The sequence below is a fragment of the Brachycentrus maculatus genome, unplaced genomic scaffold (genome assembly GCF_059751285.1).
Source record: "Brachycentrus maculatus isolate JH-2025_06_01 unplaced genomic scaffold, ASM5975128v1 h1tg000261l, whole genome shotgun sequence".
Lineage (NCBI taxonomy): Eukaryota > Metazoa > Arthropoda > Insecta > Trichoptera > Brachycentridae > Brachycentrus > Brachycentrus maculatus.
In genome coordinates this window covers 1,971,813-1,999,166 of record NW_028281012.1, presented here as the reverse complement: position 1 = coordinate 1,999,166, position 27,354 = coordinate 1,971,813, and the positions used below count along the sequence as shown (strand labels likewise).

The 27,354-nt window shown below is 31.8% G+C and overlaps 1 protein-coding gene across 1 annotated transcript in view; it reads right to left on the bottom strand.

The window, feature by feature from the left end:
* Nep2 (M13 family metallopeptidase neprilysin 2) overlaps positions 1–26,520 on the bottom strand; it is a 71,126-nt gene extending 44,606 nt beyond the window's left edge. The window contains exons 1-2 of the mRNA XM_088266019.1: positions 26,391–26,520; positions 5,515–5,583 (exon numbers count right to left, since the gene is read on the bottom strand). Of these exons, the coding sequence (XP_088122145.1) occupies positions 5,515–5,546 (32 nt within the window). The 5' untranslated portion in view covers positions 5,547–5,583; positions 26,391–26,520. The remainder of the gene's footprint in view (positions 1–5,514; positions 5,584–26,390) is intronic.
* Between the last annotated feature and the right edge of the window lie 834 nt (positions 26,521–27,354).

The window sequence follows — 27,354 nt, the reverse complement described above, 5'->3', positions numbered from 1 at the left end:
ACCAAGAATGTCTCGAGGCCTTTCTGATAATTTATTTTTACATTTGTGTATTAATTGAGGATAATAATACGTACGTAAAAAAACGTTGGAAAAATATAATAACTGACATTCACAGAAAAAATATCGTTTGTTATTATTTCCCTGGATTATTTTTATTTCAATAAAACATAATTGGGTACTTGTTGGATAATGATATATCAGATTTCAAATATTATTTTTCTCGTTTTATGATATCTGAAAGAAAATCATATAAGTATACACTTAAACTTTATAAAATAAAGAATTGAGAAAATAATATGTTCCGTTGTCCAACGAATCGACACGCAGTGAAAGAATTCGTTCAATTATTTTCTATTAAATCAAATAATCTTTAGACGATTTGACGATGTAAAATAAAATAAAAGTTATTTGTGTTCGTTTTTAATAGAATTTTTTTTATAGGCGATATTTTCGTCCAATTATCGATTGTCGAATCGATAATGGGACGACAATTGACAGTAAAATTTCAAACAATTTGTAAAAAAATATATATATCGCAATTTTTATGTTCAAAAGCTTTCAATGGCTTTGTCCTTGTTAATGTAAAAAATATATCATTTTTTACACTATACAACATTAATGAATGTGAAACACATTATAATTCATGTGAATAGCTTAAACCATCCAATTGCAAGTCGTAAGCCCTGTAAATGCCATTCTACATTCGCACGTTTATACACTTCTTCATCTATGCTAATCAGTAGCTGGGAAGAGGAGAATAGCAACAATGCCTAGGGTACTCGCAGTTGCATATCCGTATTTGTAATAGCTTGTATAATACTGCTGATTTGTATGAGTAATACTTATACGTACTTATGTCTAGGATAAATATTTGAGTAAGAATTATGTTTTACGTAATTTTCAATGCAATGATTCATGACTTAATATGATTATTAAAAAAAGAAGCGTTTGAGACAGGAATAATAAATTATGCTTAAAACCTAGAATTTCCGTACAAAAAATTGAGATCATTCAACATAGTTGAATGTTCATAAATGCGAACTGTAAATGTTCATAGTGTTATAAATGCGACTTACTGGAATTTTCAATAGGCATAGGCATTGTTATGTGATCATCACGTCCGTATGTAAATACTTCTGATTCATCGCGGAGGTACATGCATAAACACAGGGCCAGATCGGCTGTCCAAATTTAAAACACAGTAAGGGACTTTTTTTTGTAGTACGTTTTTTTTTTGCATTTTTGGACTAAGTAGACTCTACTTAGTCCGAAAATGCAAAAAAAAACGTACTACAAAAAATTGTCCCTTACTGTGTTTTAAATTTGGACAGCCGAGATGGAGGCTTAACATTGTTTTTTTCCTTCAATACACATAAATGTAGTATAATTTTACAATTGAATAAAAATAAAATACGAGTATGGACTCGTTTGAAAATAATGAAACAAAAAGGATTTAATGTAAACTAAGTACATTCTTGCTCAATATACAGCATTACGCAATTTGTACCAAATCTATCAATAACACAGTAGAACCTCAATATAACGGTCTTATTGGAAGGATGGAGTGTCCGTCAAAGCCGAAAGAAAAAAACGTTTAAAGATGGAAGTCCTAGAGCAGTGGTTCTTAACCCGGGTTCGATCGAACCCCAGGGGTAAGTCTCCCGGGTTCGGTGGAGGTCAAAACACACACCCGACTTATTGTACGATATTATGAAAAATTATGCGACATACGATATTTTCATTGATTAATCAAATCTAGAATATTTTTTCAAATATATCAATCTAGCAATATTTCTTCTGTATTATTTTTTGACATCTCAACAAAGATGAAGAAGAATATGGAAGTCTGGGCATTTACAAGGTTTTTGAACACAATAGGCTGGTTTAAGTGATCATTTAAATACGTGTAATATTCACAACCACACTACTTAAATTCTTGGAAGTTCTAGCTTTATTGTTCAAATTCGAAACAAATTGCTTGAATTCACTAGATTTTTCGCCAGAGACATCTATTGGTGAGATGAAGAAGCTTTTTTTTATCAAGCAGAAGTTCTTTCATTTCTATGTGAGGTACGAATGCCGGATTAAAATCACATACATGGAAAATGCCAGAAAATATCCTTTTCATTTTATTATTTTAGCTTATAATTTAACCAGATAGTTTATTAACAACATTTGAGTGTGTCCAAATACTTGTTCACACATGTGGATTATCTCCAATTATAGGAAATATTTTCCATATTTTGTGACAAAAAAACTCCCATAATTGGAGATAATCCAGAATTTTTAACAAGTATTTGGACACACTCAAAATGTTGTTAATATTTTTTTTCCAATTAAAGGTTCGGTAAACACGTATTTGAAACTGGTGCAAAACCAACACGGTTATTAACTACGAACCACTGTCCTAGAAGACGAAGACCCTCGGTGGACGTAACTCCGAGAAGAAGAAGAAGATTTGTTTAACTAGAGGTTGAATAATTCTACAAAATTTAATCCTAAAATAACCGGTTTTGTCACTGTCGTTACGTCATCTCACAGATGGGAATTTCAAAACGTTTACGAAGTTACTCGAACGACTAGTCAGTGTATGTACAAGAAGCCGATCAAATACTCGTAACCCCTCATATTATATTACTTACATAAGTCTCAAGGGATGCTGTTACGAAATATGAAGATGTCTCGATGACCTTCTGGGTGGTATGACAAAGCGATTTGACTATGTAGTGTAGACAACCTTTGTCGATTTTTTCATTTACAACATTTTAACGGAATATTACACGTGTGTAAATGTGTTCACTCAAATCAGCCTATGACGTCCGTAGGCCGTAAAATGCCCAAACTTACATATCCTTCTTTATCTATGTTGAGATGTCAAAAATAATGTAAAAAGGTTTTTATTTTCTACTTTAAAGTTAACTGATAACAGAGAAGCCCCTTGCAAGCTCAAATTTTATATTACATTTAAAAAAAAGTGATTTCGTATCTATTGAGACATATTTATTAAGTGAATTTTTATTTAAGTAGGAGTTTTTTCAATTATTATTTTTATTTACAACATTTAGAGTGTGTCCAAATACTTTTTGACAAAATCTGGATTATCTCCAATTACAGGAGTTTTTTCAGATTATTTTTGACATCTCGTCAAAGATGAAACCAGATTTTGTGAACAAGTATTAGAACACACTTAAAATGGTGTAAATAAATTAACTGGTCAAATTATAAGCCAAAATAATAAAAATTAAAACGATATTTTTTGGCGTTTCTCATGTATATGATTATAATCCAGGATTCGGATCTCACATACAAATAAAAGAGTTTCTGCCTAATAAAAAAGCTTCTCTTCATCTCAACAATAGATATCTCTAGTGTAGTTCTAGTGATTCAAGAACACTGTTTCAAAATTGAACTTCCAAGAATTTGAATAGTGTGGTTGTCTTCAATGGGTAGAATTGGTGAAAGTTACACGTATGTAAAGTGATCACTTAAACCAGCCTATGTCGGTCGTCAGCCCCGTAAATGCCTAGACTTCCATATTCTTCATCATCTTTGATGAGATGTCAAAAATAATATATTATTTTTATGTTCGGCCCTGAATTAGTAACATCATGTAGGTACACGTTTTGAAGGTTGAATACAAAATAGTTTAATATCCAGTAAAAAAAAATCCTGTTTTTTTTTAAAATAAATCACGATTTCAAAGTGGTTAATAATACATTTAGTTTCTGTGAGCTTAGCTCTAAAAAAATGCAAGTTACTAACTATGTTGCTTTTATATATTAACACAGCAACTCGTATACGGTGGCGCAAAATTAATCACTCCATCGGATGATGTTATAATTTTTGCAAATAGCGTCGTACGTCAATCATATTTGACATTTGTAAACTAGACAGCTGCAGTATACAAACAAATTTAGAATGGTGCAAAATCAATTGTCCATTTTTTTTAAATATTTTTTTTCCAAATAATAAAAAAAAGATTTTGAGTAGCGGAAATTTTTTGGACCTTTTTTTGTAAAGTGGATAACATGACTCCGTCAAGTGGGTGCCGCCAATGTTGATGATACATATTTATGCTAGTTTTATCGATCTGTTTGTATACTGCAGCTGTCTCGTTTACAAATGTCAAATATGATTGATGTTCGACGTACTTTGCAAAAACTTGTACACCCTGTACTTATATTTTTCATATCTTTAATGAATTTTTCCAGCGTTATTGTTTACGGTGTTAAGAATTACCTCTGGCTTGTTATGAAAAGTATGACACACGGTAATTGTAAACACATTTGATTGGCACATAAAACGTGCCAATCAAAGGTGTTTTGTGAACGCGAATCCATAGAATATCACACACTCCTTATCATCCATTCTTTACTTTGTCTAATACTAATTTTATAAACACTTATTCGTGACTACCGGTCATTCCATCGTCAGGTTATTAAAATAAAATATAGAAATACAAGAGGACTATTACTGGATTGGTGAAATCAATTTCAAATTGATTTCACCAATCTGGTGGAGTCTTAAATTTTATACCTTATGTAGCGTAGTTTAATTTCACTTTTTATTTTTACTTCTAATTTTTATTTTTGTTTTTCTTACTTCATTACTTTTAATTGTTACTACCATTTTTTTAGAACCAAATTTCTATTCTTTATATATGTGTTTAACCTGCACTTTTATTGTTTCTGTAAACTTGTTGTGTTCCCATGTAATTGATGAAAAAACATCAAAACTATTTGTATCGCACTGTATTTCGTTTATTGTAATATGTTTTTCATTGTTTGTGAACCGTAAATAAATAAAATAAAATGAAATAATGATAAGGAGAGCGTGTTTTTATTTATTGATTTGGCGTTTAATTTGTAGAACTCCATTTTAATTTATGTATTAAATTTAAATCAAACACAGAGATTTTGAGTCTACTAAGTTGTATTTTATTAACAAAAACACTAAAAAAATTATATTGTGACAATTGTTTAGCCTTGTTAGGGCATTATCAAACGAATGTCTGAATTAGTTTGATTTAAAATCAATACTTAAATATAGAGTGTGTTTTTTACCATACCACAAAGTTATGAATGCTCTTAATACACAAAATACCGTAGAATATCGTTTACTTTATCCACACAAAGTATTCTTCGGATATATTTTTTATGAATATCATGCTGTATTTTGAAGTCGTTCAGTGACGAATTCAGTAGTGACATAAATTTAATTAATATTAAAGACCAACAATTTCAACGCATGACTGACTACTTTATACATACACGTACACACACACACACACACACACACACACACACACACACACACACACACACACACACTCACTCACACACACACACACACACACATATATATTTTATTAAGTATCTTATGAACTTGCAATTGAAAATTAATTGAGCATACGCCAGATTTTACTAGACAAAGTGAAATTCTGTCTTATAACTATGTTGTTTGAAACCTGTTTATATATAAAAAATATATATATTTATAAAAAATAACACTTACTTGATCACGGTTTGCTTTACCCCTGTTGTCATTTTTCAGCCGGTTTTTTAAATCCCGCGCTGAGTCTGTCTGTAAAAAAATTAAATTAACAATTAATTATTTATTCTTTCAATAACTGGATTTCCACAAATTATATATTTTTTAAATAAAATACAATATAACGTCCAATTTGGTTTATATACTGTCCAATTAGGTTGAAATAACGTCCAATTTGGTTTATATTACATCCAATTTGGTTTATATAATGTCCTATTTGAAGTGTATCATATTGATTTGTACTGAATACGTATAACAATTAAAATAAATGACATTTATGAAATTAAATTTCTTTTTCCCATTTTTCGTTTGTTTTTTTACTCGAATTATAAAGGAAATGATTTCATTTTTGTTTTCTTTAATTTCTGAATTTTATATATCATATTATATTGACCTATCGACTTTGTCTCTCTTATTCTCTCTTATTATTTATTTACTAAGTAAATTTACTTCTATCATGTATACAGTGCTATTAATTTATTTAAATTATGATTGACAACTTTTGCTTTGTTTTTAATATCGCTCACTCCTTTCAAGAACGTCATAAATCAAAAATCGACAATTTTGAGTTGTGCATGTTTTTGGAATGCCCAGAAAATGTACTATATCCCAGCAAAAGGGGCATATTTTTAACTTAATATTTACCCGCTACAGGGCAGAAAGTGTTCTTTTTGCATTTTGAAGAAAAGGCATTGTTTAAATATTTTTTTAAATAAACTAAATATTTTTCAAATGGGGAAAAAACCTTCAGGTTTTACCTAAAAAGATCTGTTGCACGGTGAAAAGTTCAATAAGTGGCTTGATATTTATTTTTAACACATTGTATTATATTTTTAAACTTTAAAAACGTTCTCCTGAAAAATCAAGTTTTTTGATTTATGACGTTCTTGAAAGGAGTGAGCGATATATACTAGCAGTATTTGACTAGTAATTTTTAATAGCTGTAAAAGGTTGACCTAAATCACTAGTCGTTTTTAGTTGAGAATATATTATTTCTTAGCAATACGATCAATTATTCATTGCAATAAATACATCAGTGCAATAATTCCATATTTGATAAGTCTAATAATATATGTATTTATCTATACGTTTATTACACGTGCATTTTGAAGTTTCAATGCTTTGTATTACATTGTATGTAACTTTAAATATTTATAAGGAATGTTAATTTATTTATCCCTTTTAATTCAGCTACGTAATGAAAAATTGTCTTAAAAATTAAGTAACCACAAACTGACTAAATTTTATATTTTTTTCCCTCTCACGATTAAATATTGTACTCTCCGGAAACATCACTACATAAAATGTGTTTATCAATTATATTAAAAGTTATTTTATTTATTGTAACTGCAGACAGTTGGTAGAATTCCATATTGAATTGTTGGGTAATATATCCAAAATAAAACACGGTTTTTAGCGGAATGAATTCTACATTTATTTTTGTATATTTTAATACGTGATGCGTTTCGTCTTCTTAGGACATTATCAAACGCTGACTCAGTGTTTGATAATGTCCTTAGAAGACAAAACGCGTCACGTATCAAAATATACATAAATAAATGTAGAATTCAATTCAGTAAAAAGCGTGTTTTATTTAGGATATATTGCCCAACAGTTAAAAGTTATTATTTGCTCGTATGTATTGTAAATTTTCTAATAAATGTTGAATACTTAATTTGGTTTAATGAGTTGATTGTATTTTCATATTATTTTTTGACATCTCATCAAAGATGAAGAAGAATATGGAAGTCTGGGCATTTACGGGGCTGACGACCGTCATAGGCTGGTTTAAGTGATCACTTTACACACGTGTAACATTGGGTAGAATTGGTGAATGTTACACGTGTGTAAAGTGATCACTTAAACCAGCCTATGACGGTCGTCAGTCCCGTAAATGCCCAGACTTCCATATTCTTCTTCATCTTTGATGAGATGTCAAAAAATAATATGAAAATAACTCCTGTAATTGGAGATAATCCAGATTTTGTGAACAAGTATTTGGACACACTCAAAATGTTATTTTCATATTAATGACGTGTTGGCTCTTGAAATTTCCCTTTCCATTTCAGAACGCTTTCAACAGTGTTAGTAGTTCATTTGTAAGCTCTCTTGAGTCCCTTAAAGAATATTCATTGTTATACGTAACAACTTAGTCTTTTGACCCGATCAGATTTTATGTTCCGATTCATATGGTCGTGTCAAGTATTTTTTGGGCATTCTCGAACGAGAACCGAACGGTTCTCCTTTCAACAACGTCATATATCAAAAATCGTCAATATTCAGTTGTGCATGTTTTCGGAATGCCCAGAAAATGTACTATATCCCAGCAAAAGCGGCATATTTTTAACTTAATATTTACCCGCTACAGGGCAGAAAATGTTGTTTTTGAATTTTGAAGAAAAGGTATTATTTAATTATTTTTTAAATATACTAAATATTTTTCAAATGGAAAAAATAAACATTCAGGTTTTACCTAAAAAGATTTGTTGCACAGTAAAAAGTTCAAGAAGCGGCTTGATATTTATTTTTAATACATTACATTCTATTTTTAAACTTTAAAAACGATCTCCTGAAAAATCAAGTTTTTTGATAAATGAATATGACCATTTGCTCCATATATCCAAACGACCTGAAAGAACTTTTATTAATGTTTTGAACTATCCCTAATTCAGCCTTACACTATTTTCTTATAGCTTCATTTTTAAATTCTGTCAAATATCGATTTTTCTACACATTCGTTTGAGGGAACCGATTTCAATGGTATTCACTCTATTTTTGACAATTTCACAATTCGCTTCCGCACATCAGTGTCGGTACTATAGCTGCGTTTTGATTCGCACGTATAACTTCTATGGACAATTTTGAATTTGTAATCACTGTATTTGAACCATCATTAATCTATTTTCTGCATTAATTATTCTCTCAATATATACTTTAAATATCCACTTTTCCATCCCTTGAGACTTAGCTCCCTAGATATAAAAAATCTTGCACTTATTCCAGACCACGAACGTTCTTCGATTCTCTTACTTCTTCCTCTCTTTCAAATCAGCTCATTTTCCATACATATAAAAGTAATACATTTTTTTGCAAATCTTCCAAGCTGCTTTTTAGCAGCACAGCGTCATCCACAAACAGTAAGCAACTAACAGACCATTCGCGCTTCGATTACTATATTTTAAATCTCTTTCATATTGTTCATATACAGTTAATCAACCATGTTGACATTACACAACCCTATTTTACGGTGTTTAACTTCGCAAACCACGATGTAATGCCCCCAGTAACTCGTACACTAGCTGTGGTGCCGTCGCACAGAGTGGCAACTGCTTGTATTAATTTATAGTTTACTCCTTATTTGTCCAGCACGCTCCATAGTTTCATACGCTTTTTGCAGATCCATAAATGCATAGAACAGTAACTGTTTTTTAACTAAAAACATCTGTGTAAGCATTCGTAGAGCAAAAATTTGGTCTGTGCAGCGTCGTTCTCTCATCCTAATTACATTCTTTCATCGCCGTTTTAAAAACTTCAGTCCCAGGGTTGAATATTCCGAGGAAACGATTTTAAACAAGATTTGCATCGAACAATGACTGTGCAACTTCTCGCTCCACAGATGGGGAGAGAAGCCCAGCTTTAGGATGCGACTGTGGGGCGGAGAACCAGACTGTCCGGCACATAGTGGAGGAGTGCCCCACTAGAAGACGCCCTTCTGACCTTAAAGACCTTCGTGAAGCTACCAGGAGCGGTCAGTGGATAAAGATTCTGGACGTGTAACGCGCCCCAATGACCTAGGGAACTTAGCACATACAGATTAATGCGAAAAGTAAGTAAGTAGAATATGTTAATCTAAGTAATGAAAGAAATAAAAAAAAACACCTAAAAAATTATTATAATAAAAATAAATTGTACATCCAATACATATAAATAACAATTGTAAGTCTCTCTCCAAGCGCAAGAACTCAGTCTCTTTATTGGAGAGAACTGCGGAGAGAATTTAAAGATTGTATATAAATATAAATGTTTTGGAAAATGAATTAAAATTAAAAATAAAAACTTTTCATTGATTATTTTATTTTTAAAACCAAATTCGATTATTTCGAAGAAAAACTTATTTTTACAACGCCAGAACGGTATTTTAAGAAAGAAAAAAAACAATTAGGTAAAATTTTACATGGATTTAGAGAAAATGAAGTTTCGACTTAACGAATACTGTGCCTTAATTGATTGGTTCCAATTTTTCCTTGATTAAACGTACATATTTGTGTTTGCAATTGGTTCTTAATTCCCATTTAATATCGCGTTCCTTGGCCTTAGCGTGTCGCAGCGGAAGAGTTATGTACAATACCATCGCAGAGAGTATTTTAAATCACAATAACCGGACAAACTTCGTTTAAATACAATATAAAAAAAAGAGGGCATTGACTCCTCGACCGAAGCTGTCACAAATAAAATTAATGATTTTAATAGTCCGATATAACGGGTATAAATAATGCATCGCGACCAATTAATCGTGAAGAAGTTTTTTGTACGGGTACACATTATGTTAATATTTTATAATAAAATTAAATATTCTAATTCACTTCAGAAACTTAATAGATAGATGTGTGGATTAATTTATTATTTTTATTACTTTAAACGTGTTTTTGAAAGTATTATTTGAAAAATGTGTTTAACGTCAAAATTACCTCTATAATACAAAATAAACACAACTAAGTTTGGAGTAAGGTCCTTACAATATATTGCCTACACCTAAATTAACTAGCTGCCTGATATATAAGGCAAAACCTAGTCAGAGATCCAAAATAAATGAACTGAGAAAATACTTTATGGAAAGATTTTTGTGTTAGTGATTAGTTATATTTTTTCAATTTTTTTCCTTCAAACATTCTTATCCCATTTATTATTTTATATTTTAGACTGTGTTAGTTTTTTGAAATTTTCATTTTTTTTAAGCCTTCTTATTCGTGTTTCAGTCGTGTCAACCTCAATCCCCCGAAATGAGAAATGGAAATTGCTCATCGGGAAAAATTTTAATTTATGACTTGTGTATGTAAAACGTTTTAAAATAAATAAGTTGATTTATTTTCGTACAGTTTTTTTATATAAATATTCAATAAAAATGTTTAGTTAATTACATATGTACTTACAATAGGAACAAATTTACAAACATTAATTTTCATACTAAATACTCTTTGCTAGGAGGTAGACTCTGTTATAATCCTTCAACTGAAGTGAACATCACGTGCTCGGAAAAAAATAATAATGAACCCGACTCACACGTGGACTATGTACCGAGCATACCTATAGGGCTGATATCATATTCATACGGAGAGCACAAGTATAATGTTTACACTATGAATATCGCGCATATTAAATAAGTGCATTTTGTTTGCTCGTAGTAACGAAAATTTACAAACATATTAACTATCGAAAATCTATCGAAAATTTACAAACATATTGATACACACAATATAACGTATACTGCATACCCACTCTTAATAAGGCTAGATTTATGAATTAAATTGAACAATTCCATATAACAAGTATGGAATAAGCTTTGAAATGATTTAATTTACTATTTGGTATTTATCGGCCAATAAAATATTGGTTATATTTTATATGAAAGCAGACATTTATACTGATATGATTATATTACGTACACATTAGCAGTGTATAACTCACGAATGCTACACTGTTTTAATTATTGCTATTCCTCCTACATTTATTCTTTGGATTCAGAAATGCCCTTCACATTCAGTTCCTTCACTGCATAATCTGTGTCCAGTCAAATGCGCGTTTTAAATATTCACACATACCTAAGAGTCTGGAACCATGTCTGATCTTATAATAATCGTCAAATTAACACCGCTTATCACGGCGGGATCAGAATAGAGATAAAAAACAAGGTGTCAAAAGCAGGAGAAATACCAAATACATATTTTCAGGTGGAATTTTACAAAAAGGATGGTAAAAGCTGAGATATGTATACGTTGAGGAGGAATTTTACAAAAAAAAATCTAAATCTTCATACGATCGCAGGCAGTTGAAATGTTTTTTTTTTATCATCCGTAGCAAAATTGAACAAACAGGAGCGGTTTTCAAAGGTGAAGCTCTTTTTATGGAGTCATAATAAAAGCGAAGTTCACGCGAATTTTAATTGTATTAGGTGTATGCATATAAAAGTGCTTTTTTTGATAAATTTAACCATTTTTTTGATTATCAAAGGGAAACGATAATTACTCCTCTTGGTCATTTTTCTAGTAAGCACGGGATGAAAGAAATCCTGGTTTTTTGAGGAAATCCATTGGACTACCCAATTTTGAACTTCTTTGTAGGAAGTGAAGTGTTGTTCCGACAGTCCATGTTACGTTGAAGAAAACAAGTGAATCTGAAGAGGCTATGGTCTGGTGAATACGCGGGGTGGGGTAACACTTCCCAGCCAAGTGCTTCCTATATTTCCTGGACTGGTGTAGCCACGTGCGGCCGGGCACTGTCGTGCAACATAATCACTTTGTGGATGGGTCAACAGAACATACTGTCATGTCTGTTGGCCCATTCACTATGTTTTTCTCTCAAAGCTCGATTCAGATTGATGAACTGTTGTCGGTAGTGATCAGAGGTACCTGTTTGACCAGGTTTCAAAATCTCAAAATACACAGTACCTTTCTGATTCCACCAAATTTAGAGTAAAACCTTCTCTCCATGGATGTTCCGTTTTGCTTGTGATGTTGATGGTTTACCCGGACTAACCCAATATTTTTTGCGTTTTACAGATAGAACACGTCCGTATTCATATTCTACGCGGTTCAACAGCAGTTTTCTTTCGGTGAAAAGCGAAAAGCAAAATTTCCAGCGAATGCTCGTTTTTAGTGCGAAACTTTCAAAATCTTCAAATCTATGAAAAAATACTTATTGAAGAAACGAACGACTTATCATGCTTTGACAGCTGATATACAAGAAAACTTAAATTACTTACACGTACAAAAGCTAGTGCCATCTTTCAGCAAATGGCCATTTCATATGCATACACCTATTATTTCCAACCCCGTGTTCGGTGATCAGCCCTGATCCAATCGGATACTGCTATCATAAAACTTTTCATTTGGAAACAGTTTTTCAGGAACCCCGCCATTTACATTAATGTGTTTCAAATGATGTTATGAGATGCGACATTTCAAAGGTCATATACCTAGGTATAATAGTCTGGGTACCCGGGGCACAGCGGAGAGTTGGAGGTTGAGCCGGTTTTGAAAGAACGGTAAACAAAGTAGTTTCGAGATTATCATACGCCTCGCTCTCCTGCTAACGGTACCACACCAACTCATATGAGATGTAGGATAAAATTAATTACCATCCAGTCGTAGGGTAATCACTCCTAGACGAAGTGCTAGGACAACATTTCGTAATCCTAGACCGCTCCATGAATAGTTAAAATGCATTATCTCATATCGAAAGGTCTGTGAATTAATTTCTAGGGAGAATAATTCAATTAAATAATTATTTTCGGATTTTTCGTACTATAATACTCGTATTTAAACATTTATTATAGATGTCTCAAAATAACAATATTCATTCTTTATTTTTAGAAAAATGTGTACTAACACACCAAGGACGGGTATTTTTTACGCCTACTGAGCGCTGGCGACGAAATACGATAAATGTGTACATAGATATATGTAGTTGAGATCTTAACAAAGAGATTAGTACGTAATATTAATACAAAAACATTGAATAATTTCTTCTTTTCAGACTTTAAAGCATCAGTCGACCGAGCGGCTAAAAATGCCTTTCCCGTCCTTTGTTCAGTAGACATTTAGCTCAGCCGATGACCGGTTGTTAGTCCTGTAAATTAGACACTAGTGATTGAAAAAAAAACAATCGAATAATGACTTCTTTAAAAGAAGTTTTGACTTAGTTCGAATTTTAATGCGATAGTTCAAAGGTACTCATGCCAATTACACAAATTTCTAACTATGTTTATAACAATTTAATTTTAAAAACTTAAGCTGAGAAAACCGCTTGAGCTTAAACCGAGAAAAAGTAACGAATACTATCTCCATCAAAAAAGTAACATATTATTTTTTGACACCTCATCAAAGATGAAGAAGAATATGGAAATCTGGGCATTTACGGGGCTGACGACCGTCGTAGGCTGGTTTGAGTAATCACTTTACACACGTGTAACATTCACCAATTCTACCCATTATTGACAACCACACTACTCAAATTCATGGAAGTTCTATATATATGTAACAATTTTGAAACTTTGTTCTTGAATCACTAGACTTCACTACAGACATCTATTGGTGAGGTGAAAAGAAGCTTTTTATTGAGCAGAAACTTTTAGTTCCAGTGATACACGAACAATGTTTCAAATTGGTTCATATGTATATATATATAGAATTCCAAGAATTTGAGTAGTGTGGTTGTAATTATGGATAGAATTGGTGAATGTTACACGCTTGTAAAGTGATCACTTAAACCGGCTTATGACTGTCGTCAGCCCCATAAATGCCCAGACTTCTATATTTGATGAGATGTCAAAAAATAACTCCTGTAATTGGAGATAATCCAGATTTGTGAACAAGTATTTGGACACACTCATATGTTGTAGAAAAAGTAACAGTTAACCACAAGAAATAACCCATTATTGCTGTAATTCCCAAAAATAAATCCTTCAGTATTCCTAAAAATAAATCCTCGTCGAGATTAATAAAATATTTACGTTATTCCGAAAATCAACAAACTTTTTAGAACATATATTAGAAAATATTGGAGTATCTATGACTATATAAATAAAAATGTAAAAGTTCGGTTGATGAAAATCATTCTTCTTCTTCGTCTCATTTGTGGGTTGTGACCCTTGTCGAAGCAATCATAATTCTCATAAAATAATTCACTGATCGTTTTAAAATTGTGACACAACGTTGCATTCCTGTTGCAATATTTAATTTTAAATGTTAGATGCATTAACGTGATTATTTTTGTTATTAAGAATAGTGCGCAAAAAATATTTTTATAATTTTTAACTCGAAACCTTTTTTTTCAAAACCATATAATTATTTCGAATAAAAACTTATTTACAACATTTTGAGTGTGTCCAAATACTTGTTCACAAAATCTGGATTATCACCAATTACAGGAAAAAGCTTCTTTTCATCTCTCCAATACGGCTGTCCAAATTTAAAACACAGTAAGGGACATTTTTTTGTAGTAGTTTTTTTTGCATTTATGGACTAAGTAGACACTACTTAGTCCAAAAATGCAAAAAAAAACCTACTACAAAAAAAAATGTCCCTTACTGTGTTTTAAATTTGGACAGCCGAATAGATGTCTCTAGTGAAGTTCTAGTGATTCAAGAATAATGTTTCAAAATTGGTTGATATATATAGAACTTCCAAGAATTTGAGTAGTGTGGTTTTCAATAATGGGTAGAATTGGTGAATGTTACACGTGTGTAAAGTGATCACTTAAACCAGCCTATGACGGTCGTCAACCCCGTAAATGCCTAGACTTCCATATTCTTCTTCATCTTTGATGAAGAAGAAAACGGTGTTATGAGAAATGAAAATCAATTACGTAAAATATCAAGTTGCAACTTGTCGAATACTAGGCATTAATACTATTCTAAAAAAAGTCACAAATTTAAAAAAAACTACATGAATTTAAAATTTTAAAACTACGTGGTGGTTAATGACCTTAGTTCATTTACATGTTTGAAAGTTCAATATGCATCAATGTTATAGCTTTTTGATAAAAACCTGCAAGTTTATTGGTTTAATATGCTAATTTCGATAAGGATTAGTTATCCAGGTTGCTGCGAGTAGCGCTTTGCATTAATTACATCCAGGAGAGATTGATACATAATTAATAGGGATATTTATTTTACCATATATGCACCTACCATACGAATGTATGCATAGTGGTTACATGTATATTAGTTTTATAAATTATAGGAAATTGATTGAAGAAGTACTACATATTCTTCGCTGAATCTGAAGAAAGTGATTACTTTTCATTACATTTTCTTTGTGCCTATACAATTATCCATATCATTTATTTGCGATGCCGCCATTTAATAGATAACAAAATGACTAAGAAAATACATGTGGCGAATGTGAGAGAACGAGGACGGCCGAAAAAGACTTGGCACGATCAGATCAATCAGAGCCTAAAGTCTGCGTGGAAGGCATGTATGACTAGATGTATGGATGTGAAGGAAGCTAGGAGTGTGTCAGGATAGAATAGTGTGGCGTTCCGTCCTCTCTGCCTACCCCTGTGGAGAAACGGCGTGATAGTAGCTTCACATTGGCAACTCTAGTTGTCTTATTTCGCTTGGCATATAAGACCGATAACGAATGGCTCTTGTAATTAACCGATTGTGATTCAAGACGCGTCGCAATTTGTCACGCACTGTAGGCCGAACAGGACAAACGAAAGCGGTTTCTTTCGGAAATTGGAAACTGATATACCGCCAAAGGCATCAGCTTCATATTTTATAATAACCCCCAAACGCATCCTTTTAAGGGGATATTCGCAAATACGGAATTCCACTCACGAGTAGGCATAGGCTTTGAAACTTAAAAAGTTGAAGCCTGAGTAGGGTCATGATATGCGGTGTTGCATAAGCCGCAGCTAGATTTCAGAGTCACTTGAACGTTAGGTAATTCAAAAAAAAATACAGAATTCATTCCACTGGAGACCACCGGAGAGGTCGCATGTGTATCTGAATTATTATGTATTATGAAATGAAAGAGTTTTTGCTCAATAAAAAAAGTTTCTTTCATCTCATATATACGGACATTATATTGCTGTACATTCATAATTCTTTCCTTATATTCTATATGTAAAGGCTTTACAGGCGTATGCACCAATAAATAAATAAAATAAAATTAGTAAATTTCACCATAGATACCTCTAGTGAAATTCTAGTGAATTCAAGTACTATGTTTCGAATTTAAACAATATATAGAAGTTTCAAGAATTTGAGTGGTGTGGTTGTCAATCATGGGTAGAATTGAGGAAAGTTACACGTGTGTAAAGTGATCACTTAATCCAATCTATGTTGGTCGAAGGCTCGTAAAATTCTCAGACTTCTATTTTCTTCTTCATCTATGTTGATATGTCAAAAAATAATATGCTTTGAATTTACAAAACGTAGTATAAATATTTAATGTTTTGTTTCGAATGTTAGTGAAAAGATAATTATGTTGATATCTCAATTTGGATGAATTCTCAATTTGTTCGCCTCTGTAGTGTAATGTTCAGCACGCTCGGCTACCGTTTTGGAGGTCCCGGGTTCGATTCCCAGGGGGGTCAAATAAATATAAGTGATTTTTTCACTCTAATATTTTTTCAATATTACCCTGGACTGGTACCTGAAGGGGAGGGCTGATCACCTTTCCTTCGTGTGTAAACGATCAAGATAACACTGTGTTCATATGAAGCAGTGCCCTATGCACCATTGGGGTGCGGATAAGGGTTTTCCTTCCAATTTGGATGAAGAAGAAAATGGTGGTCTGGCTATTTACAGGGCTTATGATCTGTATCACTTTATACACGTATGACACTCGTCAATCTACGACCGCCACACAAATCAAATTTCAGAAATATCCAAATTCTCTATAAACACCCAGACTTCTACATTTTTCATCTTTGCTGGTATATGAATATAAAAAAATCCTAAAAGGGGACAAACCCAGATTTTTTGAAGAAAGGTTTGGACACTTAAAATGTTGTGAATAATTAGTAAAAATAAAAGAATTAAAGATAATTTTTGTTAAAAATATAAATTTAAAATTTAAAATGATATTTTCAAGCTTCTCGTAGTGCATGAAATCTCACATTTATTGTATAAAGGTCTCTGCTAATTTAAAAGACTAAACTTGACCTTAGATGGTGATGAGAAGTAGCTTAAGAAAGAATGTGTCAATTGATGCCGAAATATAATGTAACATCCGAAATTTGTAATGCCGACAATTCCTCTCTAGTGATACCTAACATGACACGAACAGAAGCTAAGACCCATAAGTAAAACTATATAAAAAAAGTAACTCTGAATTAGATAATACGAAGTTCATTATATCATAAAGAAAAACGTACCTACCTAATCTAAAATTAAAAATTAATATATGGAAGCGTATCGAAATGGCTTAGAGATAGTTTTCATAAAGAGGTAAAAACAATAAAATACACAACATTTTGAGTGTGTCCAAATACTTGTTCACAAAATCTGGATTATCTCCAATTACAGGAGTTATTTTCATATTATTTTTTGACATCTCATCAAAGATGAAGAAGAATATGGAAGTCTGGGCATTTACGGGGCTGACGACCGTCATAGGCTGGTTAAAGTGATCACTATAATAATATGAAAATAGCTCCTGTAATTGGAGATAATCCAGATTTTGTGAACAAGTATTTGGACACACTCAAAATGTTGTAGATAAATTATCTGGTCAAATTATAAGCTTAATAATAAAAATAAAAATGATATTTTCTGGCGTTTCTCATGTGTGTGATTATAATCCAGGATTCGGATCTCACATACTAATAAAAGAGTTTCTGTTCAACCCAAAGCTTCTTTTTATCTCACCAATAGATGTCTCTAGTGAAGTTCTAGTGATTCAAGAACAAGGTTTCTAAATCGGTTCATATATAGAACTTCCAAGAATTTGAGTAGAGTGGTAGTCAATAATGGATAGAATTGGTGAATGTTACACGTGTGTAAAGTGATCACTTAAACCAGGTTGACGGTCGACAGCCCCGTAAATGCCCAGACTTCCATATTCTTCTTCATCTTTGATGAGATGTCAAAAAATAAAATACATACACCTTTTATCGCAACATTTCGCGTACGTAATATACAATCATATATCCTGAACACAACATGCGATATATGAAGAATCACTAGGAAGAGTCGGGATAATTCGTGTTACCGACCTCAATCAAGGGAAAGAGTGTAAAGACTTGAGACACATCGTGAGACATGACTGTTACAAATTTCTTTAGGATTAGACATACATAGAGTAATAAAAAGCAACTTATTTCAAAGAACTTTGTTAAGTTTTTGGTTTGATTACTTAAAGCTAATCACGCAATTTAGTGTACAAATTATGTAGCGTTTTTTGTATTTCAATCTCCGAATTTACTTGACTTTGTGACTTCAAAAACTGAATACATAAGTAACGAGTACCATCCCCATTTTGTAACCGAAAAATTGAGAGTCACCCCTCCATGCAGGATACAGGAAGAAGGAACACAGACAGATGAAGGGAAGAGAGTGGACTGTGATCCAACGAGCATTGTGAGTGATCCTTCTTGGAATCAAGAGGCACAAGACGAAGAAGAACTATACTAATTCCAGCTGTTTCAGAAATAGGTTTTTCGTATCACTGTGTTGTACTGTGGCGTTTCTACCGCCATTGCAGACGTCAACAACAAGATGTTACTATTAAAATTGTTAAATGCATAAAAGCGAAGGTTATAGTCATATCGACGTATGATTCTTAGCTACATTAGAACAATGAAACGTTTTGTTTTGAGGAAAGACAATACAAATATACCGTCGCGTCGGCTTAGTGCAAAAGGTTACTTATTGATCAAATATTTATGCTGAGATCACTCTGACGAAATTATTGTCATTACCTAGTTCTTTGTTTAAAATTTCGACAATATGTAAAGATAAAATTTAAAATAATATCATAAAAATAACCTTTAAAATTAAAAATAATCTTTGCATAATTCTATATACTACCGATGATCTTTACAAAAGTGGCAGTGCTAGCAGCAGTTGAAATAAACTTCAGCTCAGGGTGAGCGACGTCACTACTGCTACCTTCATCTACGTCATCTTAACAACCTTATCGTATTTATATAATATAATAAACGATTAGTTGTTTCCACGTGGGTTCAACGCAATGCCCTATTCACTATGGGTACAGGTAGGTGAAAGAAAGTACAGGAATTGAGTCTCAAAATTATCCGATTTGACACAATTTCTACTGTACGTACTCGTATATATTGCCTAGGGCCTGGCGTGTAATATTGTTACTACTCATTCGAGTAGGCTTGTAACACTATAATGTAACACAGTTTCCTCACTTCCCCTGTGTGCACTAATAAGATGGTTTCCGTGTATCAGACTTATTCTATATGTTTCAGTAGTAAATATATATTCTTACTTATATCAGCCTGGTTTTATAAAAAAAAAACTCAACATAATTATGGAGTACGAAGTCTCTCTATAATACCGGAAACAGTAGCTATACATCAGAACCTATCGCGAACTGGTTATGAGAATGATCGAAGAGAGATGTTTTTTTTTTACAAGAAAGTAGATTAAATCAGAAAATAAAATCTTCCTACGTCAGAGCAAATATAAAGGCTACTAACGATTCTTAGCCGAATATAAAACGGACGTGCATCAACTTAAGAACTTCACTTCAATAAGTTGAATTTGATTTGCACCAGATGCGAAACATTACATATTCCTCTATTTTTGAAGGACGTACTGACAAAAATAACTGCACTGTATGGTAGGTTTACTTTGCATCAGACTCAAAATAGGTCCTCGTTTCTCCAATTTTACGAGTGGAGTGGTTTTCTCATGCTTAAAACTATTCGTCTGCGTCGGCCGGATTTACTTGGCACCGGAGTACAACATAGCTTCGGCGAAGAACCGTAACATTTCTAACTAAGAGTGTGTAGGAACTACTAAAGCAATATATCGTAGCCATACAGGAGAAAGTGACCAAGTGCATTGTTTTACAAAAACGTGATCATTGACTATTTGATATCTTACTAGCTTAATATTGCCCTGAAAAAATCCCAAAGCATTTTAAACTTGGAAGTATAATATATTGACTAGTTAAAAATGACTAACTGCATTGGTGTTTATTTTCTTGCTAAGCAATAGTGACTTAAATGGCCCTCCTGAACATTTTACGTTTTGGTAGTTGGTCACTTTCTCCTGTACGACTACGATATGTATATATATATATATATATACACACACACACACACACGCATATATAACAAAAACATAGCGAGTGTTGTTGCCTAGAATTTTCACTCATTAATTACATACATAAAATTATAGTAACTTTTAATATAAAGAGTAAATCCACTCACGAGTAGGCATAGGCTATGAAACTTAAAAAGTTGAAGCCTGAGTAGGGTCATGATAAGCGGTGTTGCATAAGCCGTAGCTAGATTTCAGAGTAACGTGGACGTTAGGTAATTTAAAAAAATATACATATAAAAAAAAAAACAAACTGAATGTAACTTATTTAAAGCCAACTTAAGTATCATATAGGAGCATACTACGAAAACTAACCAAAGTCAATCATTATTATTTTTTTTTATTTTTTTTTCATTTAATTTAATTTTTATTTTTTTATATCTCATCAAAGATGAAGAAGGATATGGAAGTCGGGGCATTTGTGAACAAGTATTTGGACACATTCAAAATGTTGTAAAGTGAATCTATGTGAACGTTGGCTTGCAATATTAAAAAAAAACTATTCTCTTTTTCTATTTGATATCAGAAAAATAAAGTACCTACTAAATATAATATTTTACTGTGGGAGAAATAACAAATTAAAACAATATTTCCCAGCTAATGGTGCATGGGGCTCATTATCATATACACAGTGTTATCTTAGTCGATAAATACACGAGTGCATCCAGATCATTCTTGCGTGTGTCCAAATACTTGTTCACAAATCTGGATTATCTCCAATAATAGGAGTTATTTTTCATATTATTTTTACGCGATCTCAAAACAAAAAAAGAAAATTTTTGAAGTCTGGGCATTTACGGGGCTTACGACCGTCATAGGCTGGATTAAGTGATCACCGTACATACGTATAACATTCACTAATTCTACTCATGAATGACAACCACACTAAAGTGTAAAATGATCACTTAAACCAGTCTATGACGGTCGTAAGCCCCGTAAATGCCCAGACATCCATATCCTTCATCTATGTTGATATTTAAACTAACTAACTAACCATCACGCCGCTTCCCCGCAGGGGTAGGCAGAGAGAATCGAACGCCACACGACTCTGTCTTTGCAACCATTCTTTGCCTCTTCTACATTCATGCATCTCCTCATACATACCCGACGATTATTACGACTCCTGACCCGGCCGCTTTCAAGTATTTGACATACCTGATTGTGCCAAGTTTTCCTCGGTCGTCCTCTGCTTCTTTTTCCAACTACATTCGCCTCATAAATTTGTTTAACCGTTTTTTCTTCACTCATACGCTCCACATGCCCAAACCATCTCAACACACCTTTCTTAATTTTATCGATAATGCTTATCTCAGCCTTACATTCTTTCCTTATTTCATCATTGGAACATCTATCAAACATCGTTTTGCCACACATTCGTCTGAGGGATCGCATTTCGACTGCATTCAGTCTGCTTTCATCCTTCTTGATATTTCAAAAAAAAATATTAAATCAAATATTGAAATGAAAACTCGCTATTTATCAAACGCAAACCACCGCTCACTAGGGAGGGGAAAGGTAATTTAGATGTTTATAAATTTATCATTTGTGGGTTTCTTTTTCATCAAAACTTTTTTTGAACTTCGTATTAATCATAGATACGTTATATGCGCATTACAGTCAAGTAGACTTGTTTTTAATAATAAAAATAATAAAACCCTTACCGCACCCCAATGGTGCATAGGGCACTGCTTCATATAAACGCAGTGTTATCTCGATCGTTTACACATGAAGGAAAGGTGATCAGCCCTCCACTTCAGGTACCAGTCCAGTGTAATATTGAAAAAATATTAGAGTGAAAAAATCACTTATATTTATTAAACCCTCCCGGGTTCGATACCCGGGACCTCCAGAACGGTAGCCGAGCATACTGACCATTACACTACGGAGGCGGACTACGTTTTTACTTACCTAAATTAAAAATTCCTCAAGAATTTAAAACATGTACTCTTCTTAAGAAACCGCCTGACAATGACACTTTCCGTGAACTTGTCTGTCCAAAATAAATAAATAAGTATGACATTTGAAACAAGATGGTTCATTTCTCTTGTCGTCGGACTAAGATCGTGAATTGTTCTGTAAACTTGTTGTTTTATTTAATTTTAATTTAGATAAAAGGGGCAATCTCTAATCGAGGAGTTGTTAAAATACTCTGACAAATCAAGAAGTGAAAAGCAAATTCCCTTTTAAACATTTAACGGAAATTCAACGTTTTTATACACTTCGTGGCATTTCGCTATATTTTAAAGCCCTTATTTCAAGCCGAATGACTACGCCTGATGTGACACTTGTTAACGACTTTTATTATTATTTTTTAAAACTCTTTAAATACTCTACAGAAAACATATTTTGCTAAATAAAGGGTAATTTGCTTCGTCAATTACACCTGAATTAATACGAACATTAATTGTTAGGAACGTTTTCATTTCTCATTCCAGTTAGAAAATAATTATCTGTTAGTACGACTGAAGAGGTTACAGGGGATGAAGAGGTTATAGGGGGTGAAGAGTTCGGACAATAGATTTAAAGGTTTTTTAGGCGTCCTCTCCCTGTCTCTTACTGACAGCTTTTGCCTCATTTTACGATTTATATGTAGTAGAAATTTTAATAATTTTATTTTTCTATGAACGCCTCACAAACCTGTGATGAAACGATTGTTTACACCACAACAAATGTTAATCTAGGAATTAAAAATCGAACAAAGATGAAGTTCATAATATAAATATATATATATATATATATATATATATATATATATATATATATATATATATATATATATATATATATATATATATATATATATATATATATATATATATATATATATATATATATATATATATATATATATATATATATATATATATATATATATTTATATGTATATATATATATATATATATATATATATATATATGTATATATATATATATATGTATATATATATATATATATATATATATATATATATATATATATATATATATATATATATATATATATATATATATATATATATATATATATATATATATATATATATATAAACAAATAAATTATCTTACGGAGATTGCAAAGCAAAGCAGGGGGGTGGAATGGGGTTGATTAATTATCACTAATTGCAAGGGGGCGATGGACCATTAAATTATCACTAATTGGAAGGGCGATAGACCATCAATGTTTCCAAATCAACTATTTAGTTATTACTGTATAGATTCAAATACCACTTCATCTCACAGAATAAAAAAGTCAGTAATTCATAACCCTATTGCTTCCATAGCCCTGTATCCAACTAGGATCCTGAGAAGTAAAGAAAGGAATATATTTGAGGCTCTTTAGATATGGTTAAAGAACATCGCACTTAAAATAGGCATTATTAATATGGAAGTAAGAAAAGGAGATAACCTGAAGGAATTGGCGGCCTTAGTTGTTTATTTAATATGTTTAGTAAAACGTTTTGATATTTATTTAATTTTCACATGGTAATAAAAACTACTTTTTGACTTAATTTTATTGTGATACGTATGTAAATATATTCTTCATCATTTTCGAGTCTAAAAATAATGTTTTATATTGTACCCTTGGATCATCAAAGGCCGAAGAGGGCTTCCATCCATTCTTCGTATTCTTATTTTTTATAAGTGAGAACATGGATAATAGGAGAGATGCTTTAGTCGTTCTCATATTGTTAATTATAGGTTTACTATTCAAATTTTTAAAACAATAGATGTTGATGAATATATATAAGTAGAAAAAAACATAAATTCAAAAAATATAATTAATTATCAACCAATAATAAACATTATGACGATGACTTAAGCCTACTTCTTTATTGTTTACCTCCATGTTCTCACTGATAAAAAATATGAAACACCTTCTAATCCCTCACCATCCTTCAACGACTAAGGCGTACAACACTAAAATTTAGACTGAATTTGATTTATTTGACGAATTTATTTAACGGTCTACATTTAGACAAAATAATTTTTAAGAAAATAAATCGAAAATAAAATGTAATGGTTATTAAAATAAATGTTTATCCTTTGCAGCTAATTTTTAATTAAAATTTTAAATCCTAATTCTGCCACCGGATACCCTATATCTGAAGTGGTATTCCGAAGCGGGATTCTTCTACATCTTCTACAAGAGTATTCTTGCTCGTTTTCGATTAATTGTTAATGTATACGCTTTAAATTTTAGTTTGTAATGTTAATTATGTAGTTGATAATAAATAAATCAATTCAATTGAATTGAATTGAAGAATACAATAAATACGGCTTGATAGTTGCATACGTACGTGCCACACAGAAAGAATTTCGATGTTGCTGTACCTTTGCAAGTCAGAATATGCATAAAAATGTACGTGATGATTATGGTTTTGCAAAGTTATATTCTTGGGATCATTAATAATCAGAGTTTATTACGCACGTGTTTAAAAATGACGCGGAATGCATCGACGAACGTGTTACAATAGATTTAAGAAACAGTGGTATTTCCTAAGGAACAATTAAATTAAAAATGTTATCAGGAAGTTAAATTTAAAATAAAAATAAAAACTTTTTTACCGTATATACGAGCACGTAGTGTTATCTTCATTACATAGTTAAAATTGTTAACTTCGGTATTAAATGGATTACGTGCGGTATTTTTGTATTTTACAAGATTATGTTTTAACCATGCTATACATTTAACTTTTTTTTAATATTGGGTAAAAACCAATATTAATTTATTTCCTTTTGTTTTTCTCCCAAACACTCATATATTTTTTAAAATTATGCGCTTTTTCAGTATTGCATAAAAACATTATTAATTTATTATAAGATTAAAACCAATATTTTTAGCTTTTCCACTTTTTTATTTGACCAGCGACCGGGTTTCGTCGTTACCGACATCATCAGACCAGTCTGATGATGTCGGTAACGACGAAACCCGGTCGCTGGTCAAATAAAAAAGTGGAAAAGCTAAAAATATTGGTTTTAATCTAATAATAAATTAAAAATGCAATTCCATCACGAAGTGTCAGTGGATAATATAAATCTATTAAAACATTATTAGTTTTATATGCTGCATGAAATAAAAAAATACACATAAAGTAGTTTCAAAGATTTTGTAGGAATAAAGAATGTATGAAAAACTTTTTTTAATATTGGGAAAAAACCAATATTAATTTATTTCCTTTTGTTTTTCTCCCAAACACTCATATATTTTTTTAAATTATGCGCTTTTTCAGTAATGCATAAAAACATTATTAGTTTTATATGCTGCATGAAATAAAAAAAATGCACATAAAGTAGTTTCAAAGATTTTGTAGGCATAAAGAATTTATGAAAAACTGAGTTGGTTATGACTGCGACAAAGATATTGTACTCAACTTTCTCTGCACTTTCACGTTTGAAATAATAACAATTGAGTGTCATTAAATGAAACTACTATTTGAATACGAGGTACATTAACAAAACAGTTACCAACAGGTGCAGGAAAATATTTAATTTCAATTAAAAACAATAAATAAATGAAGAGCAAGTTTGTAAAAGCTTCATACATCTTTAGTATAAGAATTGCACACGAATAAATTTAATATAAATTAAATTTTTGCTTTTTTTTCGAAAATTATATTTTTCATTTATATAATATATTTAATTACACTTTTTTAAAATCAGGCTCTAGTCACTGCATTATGGACGAAAATAAAAAAAAGAATTGAGAAATTCGAAATAATTAACCATTTATTAGTATTTAATTGTAAAATAGCATAAAAATTCAAATAATTTTCATTACGTTATTTTAAGTAGTAAAAAAGTTTTTTTATACTTACGATTACCAGCTATGGAGTTTTGGTTGACACTGCAAATATAAAGGATGGATGAGCCCTTCAGAAGTTTTGATCTCAGGTATGCAGAGCTTACTGGCCAGGTGTGGAACAGGCGAGGAACAGCGCGAACTGAAACGCGGCTACTGCGGCTCCTCCTTATATACGCAGGCGAGGACCTCCCCTCCACTAGCGCCCACCATCCACAACAAGGCTCTTGCAAATTTTATTATTCCCTCATTTTCTCACATTGCACGTGTTTAGGGGATAATATCATAATCGACTCACCGCTGCATCTGGTCGTAAATAATTATTATCGATAGTGTAGGCACGTCTGATCAATAAACTACAAAAACACTGATTGTACACTAACCCATGGTAAAATTAAAACCACACGTTCAAAACAAACATAGATTTTTATAGCTTATTATTGAAACATGTTCTGAATTTTTAAACCATTGAAATATGCATGGTACCTATTTTACGACTTACTGTAACAATATTGTATCGCCCCTTTTTTCATTTCCTATCAACTTATCGTACCCGATCTTATGAACTGCTGGTTTTAATCACTTTTACTGTGTTTTTCTTTTGCGAATTAATTTTAAGTATTTGCACACGCACACACGCACACATACACACACACACACACACACACACGCACACACGCACACACGCACACACACACACACACACACACACACACACACACACACAAACACACAAACACAAACACACACACACACACACACTTATTATATTCCTATTTTAAAATTTTATAATAATTTTAAATAAGACGACATCTCCTGTTTGCCACAGTAATACAATTTAATTTATTGTTTCGGCACTCAATTTGTGGTAAGACATGATAAAATTGTAAAAGAAAAACACTTGTTTTTTATCATATCATATTTTTATCATATCATATGATAAAAAAACTCTTGTTTTTTTACCGTTTGAATTTATTATA